Source organism: Babylonia areolata, chromosome 12, assembly GCF_041734735.1.
Source record: "Babylonia areolata isolate BAREFJ2019XMU chromosome 12, ASM4173473v1, whole genome shotgun sequence".
Taxonomy (NCBI): domain Eukaryota; kingdom Metazoa; phylum Mollusca; class Gastropoda; order Neogastropoda; family Buccinidae; genus Babylonia; species Babylonia areolata.
The window spans coordinates 42,325,454-42,340,431 of record NC_134887.1 but is presented as its reverse complement, the minus strand read 5'-3'; the positions used below and the strand labels follow the sequence as shown (position 1 = coordinate 42,340,431).

At 42.2% G+C, this 14,978-nt stretch overlaps 1 protein-coding gene across 2 annotated transcripts in view; it reads left to right on the top strand.

The window, feature by feature from the left end:
- LOC143288643 (ankyrin repeat domain-containing protein 27-like) overlaps positions 1 to 10,147 on the top strand; it is a 39,535-nt gene extending 29,388 nt beyond the window's left edge. For both annotated transcript variants that reach the window (XM_076597307.1, XM_076597308.1), the window contains exons 17-19: positions 342 to 612; positions 1,988 to 2,051; positions 3,198 to 10,147. In XM_076597307.1, coding sequence (XP_076453422.1) covers positions 342 to 612; positions 1,988 to 2,051; positions 3,198 to 3,258 — 396 coding nt within the window. In that variant the 3' untranslated portion in view covers positions 3,259 to 10,147. The remainder of the gene's footprint in view (positions 1 to 341; positions 613 to 1,987; positions 2,052 to 3,197) is intronic.
- The last annotated feature ends 4,831 nt before the right edge of the window (positions 10,148 to 14,978 follow it).

The window sequence follows — 14,978 nt, the reverse complement described above, 5'->3', positions numbered from 1 at the left end:
CATGGGGGAGAGAATACACAGATCTTTATCATGAACATCAGTGAAAGCATATTATGATATATTATTTGTCATATGTTAGTTTTTTTTCTGGTAAAAGCAAAGAAAATGATTAAAACAAATACAACAGTTGCATGGGTTGGAAGTATTTCTGTATTATACTGATTCTAGTATTGGCATGTTGCGAGATTTTTTTTCTCCATTATATCACTTTTGTTTCGGTGTTAAGACACACATTTCAAGTTCCAAATGGCCCTAGGACCTCAGCCGCAGACTTCAGCATCACAACAACAACAACAAAAAATTCAGTCACTCCCTTCTACTCCTACTCAAAATGGTTGCAGGCCAGCAGCGTGAACAAGATCACATTGGCAGCAGATCGGTTGTCGCTGTCCAATGGAGGAAGTGGCGGCAGCGGTGGTGGCTGGAGAGAGAAATCTCCCAGCCCTCGCCACTCCCCCACCCCCCTCACACCCACCACCGGTGGTGCCGCCACTGCGCCAGCTGTCAACCGACTGGAGCGCCAACTGTCGAGGGTCACGAAGGCGTTGGAGGATGTGCCCAAAGTGCAGGCCAGGGCAGAGAAGGAGAAGACAGTCACCAGTATATTTGGAGGTAAGACAGTCGTCAGTGTATTTTGAGGTAAGACAATCACCAGTATATTTGGAGGTAAGACAGTCGTCAGTGTATTTTGAGGTAAGACAATCAGTATATTTGGAGGTAAGACAATCATCAGTATATTTTGAGGTAAGACAGTCGTCAGTGTATTTTGAGGTAAGACAGTCATCAGTGTATTTGGAGGTAAGACAGTCATCAGTATATTTGTATTTGGAGGTAAGACAGTCATCAGTGTATTTGGAGGTAAGACAGTCATCAGTGTATTTGGAGGTAAGACAATCATCAGTATATTTTGAGGTAAGACAGTCGTCAGTGTATTTTGAGGTAAGACAGTCATCAGTGTATTTGGAGGTAAGACAATCGTCAGTATATTTTGAGGTAAGACAATTGTCAGTATATTTAGAGGTGAACAAATTGGTATATTTTTAGGGTAAGAAGGACACCAGTTTATTTGGAGGTACAAAAATTGCTAGAGTATTGGAGGGTACGAAAATCATCAGTATATTTTTAGAGTAAGAAAATCAGTGGCATATTTTTAGAGTAAGAAAATCACCATCACCAGTATATTTTTAGAGTAAGAAAATCGCCAGTGTATTTGGAGGTAAGAAGACTGCCAGTATATTTTTTAAGTGTAAGAAAAACACCAGTATGTTTGGGGATAAGAAAATTAACATATATTTTAGAATAAGTAAATCACCGATATATTTTTAGAGTAAGTAAATCACCAGTATATTTGGAGGTAAGAAAATCACCAGTATATTTTTAGGGTAAGAAAATCACCAGTATATTTTTAGAGTAAGTAAATCACCAGTATATTTGGAGGTAAGAAAATCGTCAGTATATTTTTAGGGTAAGAAAAACACCAGCATGTTTGGAGATAAGAAAATCATCGGTATATTTTTTAAGTATAAGAAAATCACCAGTTATCCATGTGAGTGAAAGAAAAACATCATTTAGAAAACCACCATTGTATTTTGAAGGAAAGTAAATCACCAGTTATTGATTTGAGGGAAAGAAAAACATCATTTAGAAAACCACCATTGTATTTTGAAGGAAAGTAAATCACCAGTTATTGATTTGAGGGAAAGAAAAACATCATTTAGAAAACCACCAGTATATTTTGGAGGTAAGAAAATCACCTGTATATTTGGAAGTAAGAAAAATCACCATTACAAAATAACCATTGTACTTGTAGGTAGGGATTTTCAAAAATATTTTAATTAAGCAGAAGTGGTGCAGAGAATGTGGATCCATCCTGCATGCTTTTCACATCTCTTCAAAACTAAAATTGAAGCTGCAAGTGAGGACCGTGTGTGTGTGTGTGTGTGTCCACATGCTCCTGTAGTTTCTGGTTGTGTTGTGTTTTTTGCAGCTCACTACGAAGTGCCAGTGGCCTTGGAACTGGGTTCTGAAACACAGGCCACACCACAGCTGGGGTAGGTAGTGGGACCTTGCAAACAGGTTCCTGTGTCCCCTGCATTGTGTGAATGTAGGTCCCCCATGCCTGCAGGCTGTGGATTAGCTCTTGTCTTTACAAACATGGTGCACATGCTCATGTAGATTGTTATGTTTTGGGGTTTTTTTGGTATACATTGTTGTGCAATACCTCATTGTCAGAACGCACACATGCATACATAACCTTTTTAACCTTGCTATACATATATACATACATACATGATACATACATACATAGGTGCACTCACAAATGTGCAGATGCACTCACACAAACACATAGGCTAAAAAATGTATGCAGTTTGTAAGTTATGAAAAAAGGACAAGGTTCTGTTGGGTAACTTTCTGTTTTATTCTTCGTATTATCCTATATGGAATATGTTTTGTCTTTTGATCATGCTGTCTGAGAAATGAATGGATTGGTTTGATGAGAGATTACAGTACAGAGAGTACCTAGGCACTTACTTTTTGTGATGAGCATGCACCACACAAAGACAGCCTTTCACATGCACACACACACACACACACACACACACACACACACACACACATGCACGCATACATGCTTACATATACACATGCACACATATACATGCATACACACTGACACAGACATGCATGCATGCATACATGCTTTCGCCTTGTCTCACTTTGACCAATAGCCCTCTCACAGCACAAAGAGAGAGAGAGTGCAACATGATAGGGGAAGAAAAGTGAAAACAACTCTTCTCTCATAAAGAAATAACTTTACAAAGTTGCCATAAATCAATAGATTAATAGATAGATAAACAACAATAATAATAATCAAACAACTAATGAAATACAAAATATGTCAAGGGGGGAAACGAGCAGAATTTCAAACCTTTCAAAGGCAGCAGCTTGGGGACCATTTTTAATTCTCTCTGAGGGAGGGAGCCACGTGTGTCCCTGAGATCATTAAATGTAAAGTATATACACACACACTGTTGCACAGTTTTCATTGATACTTTCCATATCTTAATGCTTTGGTACATATATGTACAACAGGCACTTTATAAGGCTATAAATGTGAAGCAGGTTTAATTTCTTTTTTCAGTACTGTCTATTTTACTTTGCTAATATGTTGTTTGTTTGGGTTTGTTTTTTTTCAGTGATTTTCTGTCGTCTCTTCAAGATGACTTTATGGACCAGCCATTTGGAAAGCAAGCTTGAGTCATAGAGTCTGTACGTCACTTTCAGCCATGACCACACGGAAGGACAGTGACATGGTATGGCACTCAGTGGTGCTGTGATGGGGCAGGGAGGTGGGCGGGGGGTGTTGTTGTGAGTGGTGGAGGTTCTACACACAGGGTTTGCACAGCTCTGGAAGTCTGGAAACGTCTTGGAGAAATGAGAGAACTGTTTTCAGGGATGAAAAAATCTTAATATATCTACTAATGGGAGGTTATTTGCTGTGGCTACTTTCACTCTGCATTGAGAGGTAGGAGTTTGCACAGGACAGGAATCAGACCCCTGCCAGAGTCTGCACTAATGGGTCATGGTAAAGTACGTTAGATGAACATAATTTTAGGAAGAAAATTTCCTTTTGTCCTTCAGGGTCTGGAAAAGTTTTGTTATTTTGATAAAACCCTCGACCAGTACCATTCAACAAAGAGCTTAAATGCATTTAAAAAGAAAGAAAAAAAGCAAACAAACAATCTGGTATGGAAATGTTCGGTATGGTCTGGAATAAACAATAAATGTTGTTTTCTCACACCTGTGGGAACACTGTGGAACAGAATTCAAAATTGGCACACAGCGTCCGGTGCTGTAATGAGGCGGGGACAGGCTTTGTGAGTGGGCACACAGCGTCCGGTGCTGTAATGAGGCGGGGACAGGCTTTGTGAGTGGGCACACAGCGTCCGGTGCTGTAATGAGGCGGGGACAGGCTTTGTGAGTGGGCACACAGCATCCGGTGCTGTAATGAGGCGGGGACAGGCTTTGTGAGTGGGCACACAGCATCCGGTGCTGTAATGAGGCGGGGACAGGCTTTGTGAGTGGGCACACAGCGTCCGGTGCTGTAATGAGGCGGGGACAGGGCTTAGTGAGTGGGAGAGGTACTTACTGGGCAGCTGGTTTGAAGGCCCCGTCAGTGGTTTGGCTGTTTCTGCTGTTGGAAAGATTTTGTGAATCAAATGGGTTTTTAACTTATGTGTATGTGTGGAAGGTAGTTGGTGAAGAGTAACCCTGGGTTTTCGTCTTTGTTCTTTGGCTGAAACCCACATTCACTTATATTACATTGTGTCAGTGGGCTTTTCTTTTCTTTTTTTCCTTTTTTTTTCCTTTTTTTTTTTTTTTACGTGAATGACCATTTGTATCCTGCGCCTTGCCCGCAGTCATTCTGTTTCCGGGGATGTGAATGCTGGGTATGTTTGTGTTTACATAAGGCACGGATCTTTGGGTTACAGAATTTTTAACATGCGTATTTGATCATCTGCATGGCTGTGCGCATGGAGGAGGTTCAGGCTTTAGCAGATCAGCACATCTTTTGAGCTTGGAGGTCAGAAAAAATTCTCCACCCTTAATTAAGGCACCAGAGCAGGGATTCAAATCCTCCTTTGAAAGTCCAGCACTTTAACCACTATTCTGTTGCTGGTGTTGGTGAAAAAAGGGGTGTTTTCTGTCCAGCACTTTAACCACTATTCTGTTGCTGGTGTTGGTGAAAAAAAGGGTGTTTTCTGTCCAGCACTTTAACCACTATTCTGTTGCTGGTGTTGATGAAAAAAGGGGTGTTTTCTGTCCAGCACTTTAACCACTATTCTGTTGCTGGTGTTGATGAAAAAGGGGTGTTTTCTGTCCAGCACTTTAACCATTATTCTGTTGCTGGTGTTGGTGTAAAAAGGGGTGTTTTCTGTCCAGCACTTTAACCACTATTCTGTTGCTGGTGTTGATGAAAAAGGGGTGTTTTCTGTCCAGCACTTTAACCATTATTCTGTTGCTGGTGTTGGTGTAAAAAGGGGTGTTTTCTGTCCAGCACTTTAACCACTATTCTGTTGCTGGTGTTGATGAAAAAAGGGGTGTTTTCTGTCCAGCACTTTAACCACTATTCTGTTGCTGGTGTTGGTGAAAAAAAGGGTGTTTTCTGTCCAGCACTTTAACCACTATTCTGTTGCTGGTGTTGGTGAAAAAAGGGTGTTTTCTGTCCAGCACTTTAACCACTATTCTGTTGCTGGTGTTGGTGAAAAAAGGGGTGTTTTCTGTCCAGCACTTTAACCACTATTCTCTTGCTGGTGTTGGTGAAAAAAGGGTGTTTTCTGTCCAGCACTTTAACCACTATTCTGTTGCTGGTGTTGGTGAAAAAAGGGGTGTTTTCTGTCCAGCACTTTAACCACTATTCTCTTGCTGGTGTTGGTGAAAAAAGGGTGTTTTCTGTCCAGCACTTTAACCACTATTCTGTTGCTGGTGTTGGTGAAAAAAGGGGTGTTTTCTGTCCAGCACTTTAACCACTATTCTGTTGCTGGTGTTGGTGAAAAAAGGGGTGTTTTCTGTCCAGCACTTTAACCACTATTCTGTTGCTGGTGTTGGTGAAAAAAAGGGGTGTTTTCTGTCCAGCACTTTAACCACTATTCTGTTGCTGGTGTTGGTGAAAAAAAGGGGTGTTTTCTGTCCAGCACTTTAACCACTATTCTGTTGCTGGTGTTGGTGAAAAAAGGGGTGTTTTCTGTCCAGCACTTTAACCACTATTCTGTTGCTGGTGTTGGTGAAAAAAGGGTGTTTTCTGTCCAGCACTTTAACCACCAGGCCATTGCTGGTGTTGATGAAAAAAGGGGTGTTTTCTGTCCAGCACTTTAACCACTGGGCCATTGCTGGTGTTGATGAAAAAAGGGGTGTTTTCTGTCCCTGCAGGAAAATGTATTATGATGTATTGATTGAACGGTGACATTCATCACTCCCTCCGTCCCTCTCTCCCTTTTCTGGGTACATAGTACTTTTTTTTAAATAATTTTAATTACACACTTGTCTGTGTAAATGATGGGATTTTTTCCCTCTTTGTTGTCTGACTTTTTTAGATTGTGTGTGAACAGTTATTGCCTGATGTACACAGTCTTCCTGTGGTTTCCAACCTGTGTGTGAACAGTTATTGCCTGATGTACACAGTCTTCCTGTGGTTTCCAACCTGTGTGTGAACAGTTACTGCCTGATGTACACAGTCTTCCTGTGGTTTCCAACCTGTGTGTGAACAGTTATTGCCTGATGTACACAGTCTTCCTGTGGTTTCCAACCTGTGTGTGAACAGTTACTGCCTGATGTACACAGTCTTCCTGTGGTTTCCAACCTGTGTGTGAACAGTTATTGCCTGATGTACACAGTCTTCCTGTGGTTTCCAACCTGTGTGTGAACAGTTACTGCCTGATGTACACAGTCTTCCTGTGGTTTCCAACCTGTGTGTGAACAGTTACTGCCTGATGTACACAGTCTTCCTGTGGTTTCCAACCAGAGACAGTGTAACAAGATATCAGTTGAAAAATGCCAGTTAAAGAGCGTGGTTGTTGTGAATGTTGTGTTATATCTTTTTGGTGCCAAGAAGCTGTGAGTGACTTCCTTGCAGGAATCTATATATCCCACCAGTGGTAAGAAACATTGTAACCACACAAAGATAGGGACATGATTTTTTTTTTTTTTTTTTTTTTTTTTTTTTTTTTGCTGTCCATGCAGTTCATTCCCAGTTCCCTATACACAGCCACATCTGGGTTTGTCTGTCGTAGTCACAGTGTCAGCAGTCCACAGGCAACCGGGACATGATCTTTAGTAGTTTTTCATTTATATGTATTCACATAGTCTGTACAATCGGCATGAATCAGGTGTGTGTGTGTTTGTGTGCACATGGTAATTTTTAACATTTATATTTTCTCAGCTTGAAATCAGACTTGACAGGGTGGTTGATTTTGATATCATGACTCTTCCAGCGGTGCACTTGATAAAGGAGAGATTAATTAAAGAACAAAAGGTCAGAGCATTGTGTAACAGAGGAAACAACTGTTGGCATGACAGAGCTAGTTTCACTGCAACCAGTTCTTCGTGAAGCTTTTTGGTGAGAAGAGGTATTGGGCCACGGTGAGAGCTTGAACCCTGTTCACATGCAGGGTGGGAGGTCAAGGGGTTAAGGTCATCATATGGCGTACCTGTTGTAGCTCATCAAAGCAGGATGTGGGGTGGGTCTGTCTTTTTTTTCATGAGTTGTATGCAAATCATGAAGCACATCATTTTCTGTTCATTCTCTTCATCTTTTTTGGTCTCTTTTTTTTCACTCTTTTTTTTATTGCTTTATATGTGGCTTGCTCCCTTGGCTGGGAAAAAAGGAAAAATAACAAGTAAATATAGGGAATTTATCAATAAATATTTGGAAAAAAAAAAGATAGGAAAAAGAGCATATTGGCAAACAATAGAAACAGACATAATCAAGACAGATCCATTCATACATCTTTGTGTGTGTGTCCGTGTGTGTTTTTCTGACATAAGTGTCATGTAGTCTTTTTTTTTGCACTTTTTATGTTGACTGGTTATCAGCCAGAATGAACAGATCAGGATCATAGTATGGAGCCATTAGGTTAGAGATCAGTATCATGATATGGTGTCATCAGCCATGATCAGGTCAGAGATCAAGGTCATAATATGGTGTCATTCAAAAACTGTTCCCTTTACAAGGGAATAGCCTATTTCGCAGTGCCACCTCCCCCCTTCCTTAAATCTGATGTGGTGGGTTTAATCTGTATCACACTTGTCCCTGAGACCTCATCCCCTTTGTTCTTTGTCTTCATAGTTTGTGGGGTTTGGTGCTGCCTTTGTTTAGTTTTGTTTTTTAAATCAAGAGCACTTTGAGTTGGGCTGGAGTGGGCTAGTACTAGCACCGTTGTTTCTTTTCTTTTTTCAATTCTGCGTACATGTGTGTGCGTGTGTGTGTGTGTGTGTGTGATATTTATGATGTATGGTAGCTGAGAATATTGTATTTATTGGTGTGTGATTGTGTGCACTGAAACTGCTCTGTAGGTTGTGGCTAACCGGTGAAGAATGCGGTGAGCTTGTTTGGCTAAATGCTGTCAGAACCCTGAACCACAGGAACTTAATGTTCACTGGTGTTGGATGCACAGTGTTTTCCTTTCTTTTTTTGTGATTTTGCAGCTTATCTGATAGCTCAGTAACATTGCTGCTTTCAACACAAAGAACCGTCAACCGCTGGAACTTAATGTTCGCTGGTGTTGGATGCACAGTGTTTTCCTTTCTTTGTTTGTGATTTTGCAGCTTGTCTGATAGCTCAGTAACATTGCTGCTTTCAACACAAAGAACCCTCAACCACTGGAACTTAATGTTCGCTGGTGTTGGATGCACAGTGTTTGGTGGTTGTGGGGTTGTTGTTTTTTTTTGGTTTGATTTAGTGGGGGTTTTTTATTGTGATTTTACAGCCTATCTGATAGCTCAGTAGATAGCTCTTTTCAGCACACATTTTAATTTGGATTAAAAAAACAAAACGAAAACAGTTTATGTTATTACAGTTTTAATATGTGTGAAAGTTTTTTTGTTTTTTGTTGTTGTTTTTTATTACATCAGATTTGTCACAGTGTTTCTACACTCAAATTTGACCATGTGACTTTATGTGTTATTAGGCGAGAAAATTCCATTTCAGCTGCAAAGTCATGCGCAGGAGTAAAGCATTTGTAATGCTTACATGGACCTCCTGTACATAAAATGAAAGAGACACGCACTTTATCCACAGAAACACACACACCAGATACATATATTCACATAGCTTCATGGCAACATGGGGATTATGTTTTAATTATACTCGCAGTTTGGTTATACATGCTTAAATGAGATGAATTCCGAGACAAAAACGTCCCAGAAAGCTGCACAGAACCAGAAACATGCAAGAAAATAACATTTCAAAATGGGTAAAAGGTTGGCAGAGACTGGCAACAAGATGATGGACTTGTCTCCGTTAATGGTGGCCTATGTCAATGAGTAATTAGCGCCAGCTGGAAATGGCGTTTGATTGGCCAGCTGATGGCAGACTAATAGCAGGACGTTTTATTTCTGTGTTCGCCACAAATTTTGGCCAAACAGAGCAGTTTGCATCAGTTTGTCATGGTACAGTATATGACACCAAAATAATTTTCTAGACTTTGAGGACTTTCTTTTCCAACTTTATATATATATATATATATATATGAGATTTGTTTGAATTAAGAATGTAATACACATACATGTGTAGACATGCACACTTTAATAACTCTGCATGACTGTTGTGATAAGTAAAACAATCATACTTCACATGTTATGTCTGAGTAAACAAACATCATCTTGATGTTCATTTTTCATTGATGTGGTATGAAATCTAAGATGTCTGCTCCGATTTTTTATGAATTTTTTCTCTTGCATTTAGTTTTCCAGTTGACATTGTAGATATACCTATGGCTATTCACACACACACACACACACACATATGCATGCATGCATGCTTGCACACACACGCGCATGCATACGCACGCACGCACACACTCTCTCACTCAAACATCCTCAAACACACACACACACACACACACACACAGTGGCAAATACGAAAGGTAAAACCTGCGAATAGCAACTGTTTTTTAAGTATGTTAGTCAAACCATAAGTGCAATACTATGTCAGACCTCATTTTTGTTTGAAAACCAGGTGTTTGAATTGTACCACATTATTTCTTGAAAACATGTCATAATTCATCTTAAAAGAGTTCTGATCTCAGAAATGCAGGTGTAAATGTGTGTGCCTTGTGTGTGCATTGTGGTTTGAAGACTTTGTGTACTTTCTGTTGTTTTGTTTGGGAAGAAGGTGAAAACGTCGTGAGAGACCTAGAACAGTTATCTTCTGTCTGTCCTCAGAGAGCCGCTGTGTCTGTGTCATATCAAAGCTAAACGATAAAAAGATCTCAAAAAAAGTCTCGTCTAATATCACTTACAGTGAAAAGACATTAAACTAAAGAACGAACGAATCCAAAAAAGTCTTCATGCATTCATTATTGTAATAGGAAAACCAATTTCTTCTTTTTTAAAAGATAGATAAATAAAGGAACAAATGTGGAGGTACTGCTTTTTTGTTGTCTGTTATTTTCGTTTGTGTGAGTAGTGGTTGTATGTGATTGAATGGGTCATACAACAAGGGTTGTTTCTGTGTGAGTGAACGGTTGTATGTGATTGAATGGGTCATACAACAAGGGTTGTTTCTGTGTGAGTGAACGGTTGTATGTAATTGAATGGGTCATACAACAAGGGTTGTTTCTGTGTGAGTGAACGGTTGTATGTGATTGAATGGGTCATACAACAAGGGTTGTTTCTGTGTGAGTGAACGGTTGTATGTGATTGAATGGGTCATACAACAAGGGTTGTTTCTGTGTGAGTGAATGGTTGTATGTGATTGAATGGGTCATACAACAAGGGTTGTTTCTGTGTGAGTGAATGGTTGTATGTGATTGAATGGGTCATACAACAAGGGTTGTTTCTGTGTGAGTGAACCGTTGTATGTGATTGAATGGGTCATACAACAAGGGTTGTTTCTGTGTGAGTGAACGGTTGTATGTGATTGAATGGGTCATACAACAAGGGTTGTTTCTGTGTGAGTGAACGGTTGTATGTGATTGAATGGGTCATACAACAAGGGTTGTTTCTGTGTGAGTGAATGGTTGTATGTGATTGAATGGATCATACAACAAGAGTTGTTTCCATGTGAGTGAATGGATCTATGTGATTGAATGGGTCATACAACAAGAGTTGTTTCTATGTGAGTGAATGGTTGTATGTGATTGAATGGGTCATACAACAAGGGTTGTTTCTGTGTGAGTGAACGGTTGTATGTGATTGAATGGGTCATACAACAAGGGTTGTTTCTGTGTGAGTGAACGGTTGTATGTGATTGAATGGGTCATACAACAAGGGTTGTTTCTGTGTGAGTGAATGGTTGTATGTGATTGAATGGGTCATACAACAAGGGTTGTTTCTGTGTGAGTGAATGGTTGTATGTGATTGAAGGGCCAAAGGTGATGGGTCCGAATGTGTGCATGTATGTGTCGATGAGAATCTGTGTGCATTGCATAGCATTTGCAAAAGCAAAATAGTTTATTTTTTGTGCCTCTAGGGGGCATTGAAATGTTACATACATACATGTTATTCACATATCAATCATGTAAACAGAGTGATGTCAAAGATCAAAGAGAAAAAAATTCACGCAAACAATACACATTAATAATTACTTTATCCTCAGCCTTTACCAACAGACTTAACATTATCTGAAGGAACTACAGGTGAAAGAATCTGTGCCAGTAAAGTTCACTGATTGTGCACAGGTCCATGGAAAAGTAAGCACTGTAACTGTGTGCTCGTGCGCATGCTGAAAATAATCATCATTGTATTGTATTGTAATGTGTTGTGTCATATTGCGCTTCCAGAAAAGAGAAAGAAATTGCTCAGAAAAATTAATATACTAAACACACATAGCTACATGGATCCACACACACACACACACACACACACACACTGAGAACTCTCAAGACAGCATGGTACCTGAGCTGCATGCCAAAGGCCCCCCACAGCCTTGGTGGCCTGATGGTAACACATGCACCCAGAAAGCAAGACTCTCAGGGTGTGGGATCGAATCCCACACTTGCCACAATTTTCTCCCCCTCCATTACACCCTGAGTGGTAGTCTGAATGCAAGTCATTTGGATGAGATGATCAACCGAGGTCTCGTTTGCAGCGTGTGTGTGTGTGTAAAGAAAAAAAGAAAGAAAAGTGCCTTTGAAATATTACAAATTTTACATAACAAGAATAAATTGACAGTAAACGTTATGAGCTTCCTATCTGGGCAGTGTGAGCACCAGTCTGCAATAAAAGTACCCTGACCTATCCTCTTAAACACACGCATGACTCGTCCTACGCACCCCGTAGATAAGTATAAATATATTTACAAAGCCACACTTATGTACACCATCTGCTTACCCCATTTCCCCCCATTTCCCCCTCTCCCCTTCACACACACACACACACACACACACACACACATGGAACCAAACAGTCAGAGATAGTTGGTTTTTCAGTGAGATGAGAAAGCCTGTGGAAACAGTCATATCTTTTTTTGCATTTTGTAAAAATTGGCAGTGATGGTGGCGCTTTTCTCTAAATGACTAACAGCGAGTTCCAAACAGATGGAAGTTTTAAACTGAAAGTGTGTTTGCCAAAATGTTTGTTTTCATTAGGAAATCTTTGACATTGTGTGTGTGTGTGTGTGTGTGTGTGTGTGTTGATGGGTTTTTTCCTGTGTGTTTTTATCAACACCCCACGCATATGATTTTAATTTGAATTGAGTAGTGTAGAACCTGTTCAGGGTGGTGATTGAGTGTAAATAAAAAGCTCACCAGTGCTTGTCTGCTATCCTGGGAAAAAAAGGAGGAGAAAGTAACTGGAAGGGGTGGCAGGGGGGATTGTAGGGAACAGTGGTCAGGAGGAGGGTAAGGGGGAGGGTTGGGGGTGATGGGGAGGGAGGGGGGTGTAGGGAACAGTGGTCAGGAGGAGGGTAAGGGGGAGGGTTGGGGGTGATGGGGGGGATTGTAGGGAACAGTGGTCAGGAGGAGGGTAAGGGGGAGGGTTGGGGGTGATGGGGAGGGGGGTGTAGGGAACAGTGGTCAGGAGGAGGGTAAGGGGGAGGGTTGGGGGTGATTGGGGGGAGGGATTGTAGGGAACAGTGGTCAGGAGGAGGGTAAGGGGGAGGGTAGGGGGTGATGGGGAGGGGGGGGGGATTGTAGGGAACAGTGGTCAGGAGGAGGGTAAGGGGGGGGGGGTGATGGGGGGGGGATTGTAGGGAACAGTGGTCAGGAGGAGGGTAAGGGGGAGGGTTGGGGGTGATGGGGAGGGGGGGGGGGAATGTAGGGAACAGTGGTCAGGAGGGTAAGGGGGAGGGTTGGGGGTGATGGGGAGGGGGGGGGATTGTAGGGAACAGTGGTCAGGAGGAGGGTAAGGGGGAGGGTTGGGGGTGATGGAGAGGGGGGATTGTAGGGAACAGTGGTCAGGAGGAGGGTAAGGGGGAGGGTTGGGGGTGATGGAGAGGGGGGGGGGGATTGTAGGGAACAGTGGTCAGGAGGAGGGTAAGGGGGAGGGTTGGGGGTGATGGAGAGGGGGGATTGTAGGGAACAGTGGTCAGGAGGAGGGTAAGGGGGAGGGTTGGGGGCGAAGGGGGGGGATTGTAGGGAACAGTGGTCAGGAGGAGGGTAAGGGGGAGGGTTGGGGGTGATGGGGGGGGGGGATTGTAGGGAACAGTGGTCAGGAGGAGGGTAAGGGGGGGTTGGGGGTGATGGGGGGGGGGGGGATTGTAGGGAACAGTGGTCAGGAGGAGGGTAAGGGGGGGAGGGTTGGGGGTGATGGGGAGGGGGGGGGTTGTAGGGAACAGTGGTCAGGAGGAGGGTAAGGGGGAGGGTTGGGGGCGATGGGGGGGATTGTAGGGAACAGTGGTCAGGAGGGTAAGGGGGAGGGTTGGGGGTGATGGGGGGATTGTAGGGAACAGTGGTCAGGAGGAGGGTAAGGGGGAGGGGTGGGGGTGATGGGGAGGGGGGGGATTGTAGGGAACAGTGGTCAGGAGGAGGGTAAGGGGGAGGGTTGGGGGTGATGGGGAGGGGGGGGGATTGTAGGAAACAGTAGTCAGGAGGAGGGTAAGAGGGAGAGTCTGTCTCTCTTTGTCTCTCTCTCTCTCAGTCAGAGCCATGATTTAATCAGTGAATAAAACAGTGCCAATGTCGGTGTCACACACACACACGGTGTGACCATGTCAGTCTGTCTCTCTTTGTCTCTCTCTCAGTCAGAGCCATGATTTAATCAGTGAATAAAACAGTGTCAATGTCGGTGTCACACACACACACACACACACACACACACACCACACACACTGTCCCTCTAGCTGTGTGTCCCTCTCCCGTCCCAGCCCACACACCCATTCCCCGTCCCTCAGCCCTCAGCCCCACCCCTCACCACCCTTCACCCCTCACCACCACCACTTGGACAAGGATTAATTACTGAAACACTATCACTGTGTGTGTGTGTGTGTGAACTCAGAATTGAACTCAGAACTCAGAACTCATTTCATTGTTGTAAAAACCCATCATTTCACACAGAGAAATCTGTTGTGATAAAAAGAAATACAAATACACTAAACACAACAAGCTAACAAAAAGTAAAAGCAATAAGTTGTGAGCACATGCAGGATATTCCATAAGACATAGTTATTGACTGCGAACTTTAAAGCATTCATATATGTATTTTGCCAGTTCTGGTTGGAAATAACTTAGTGGCAACAGAGAACTCGGCCTTTAGATTATTGTGTTGCCAGTGTCATCTGGCTAATGATTCGAAGACTGGAAATTAACTGTCACAAGTAGGCGAGATCTCAAGTCTGAGTACACACTACACTTGTCCAGAAAATGCAGTTCATCCTCTATAACTCCACATGCTTTACATAGCCGGTCATTCCTAGTTAAGTTGTAGTGACGTCCTCGCTCAATTTCAAGTTCACGTGCACTTATTCACAATCGACATAATGCTCCTCTATGTTTAGTATTTTTGCAGCTGATCAGGTAAGGTTGTAATGTATAAGTGTTTGCAATTGTGCAATAAAAGGAGAGCCTTGAAATGGTCCCGTTCTTTGTGCTGTTCCAAAATTGAACATATTTATCCTGTAGTTTATTCATGACAGAATATTTTAGCTGCTGAATGTTGAGTGTGCCATGGTTTTCCCACACGTGAGAGAATCCAATCGAAGCCAGTATCTTTTTGATAAAATTAAGCCAAGGAATTTTTTCCAGTGAATTCATCGATAACTGTATATCATCATATGCTTGCCTCAAATAGCTATCTTCTTTTGATTCTATGATGTGTACCCA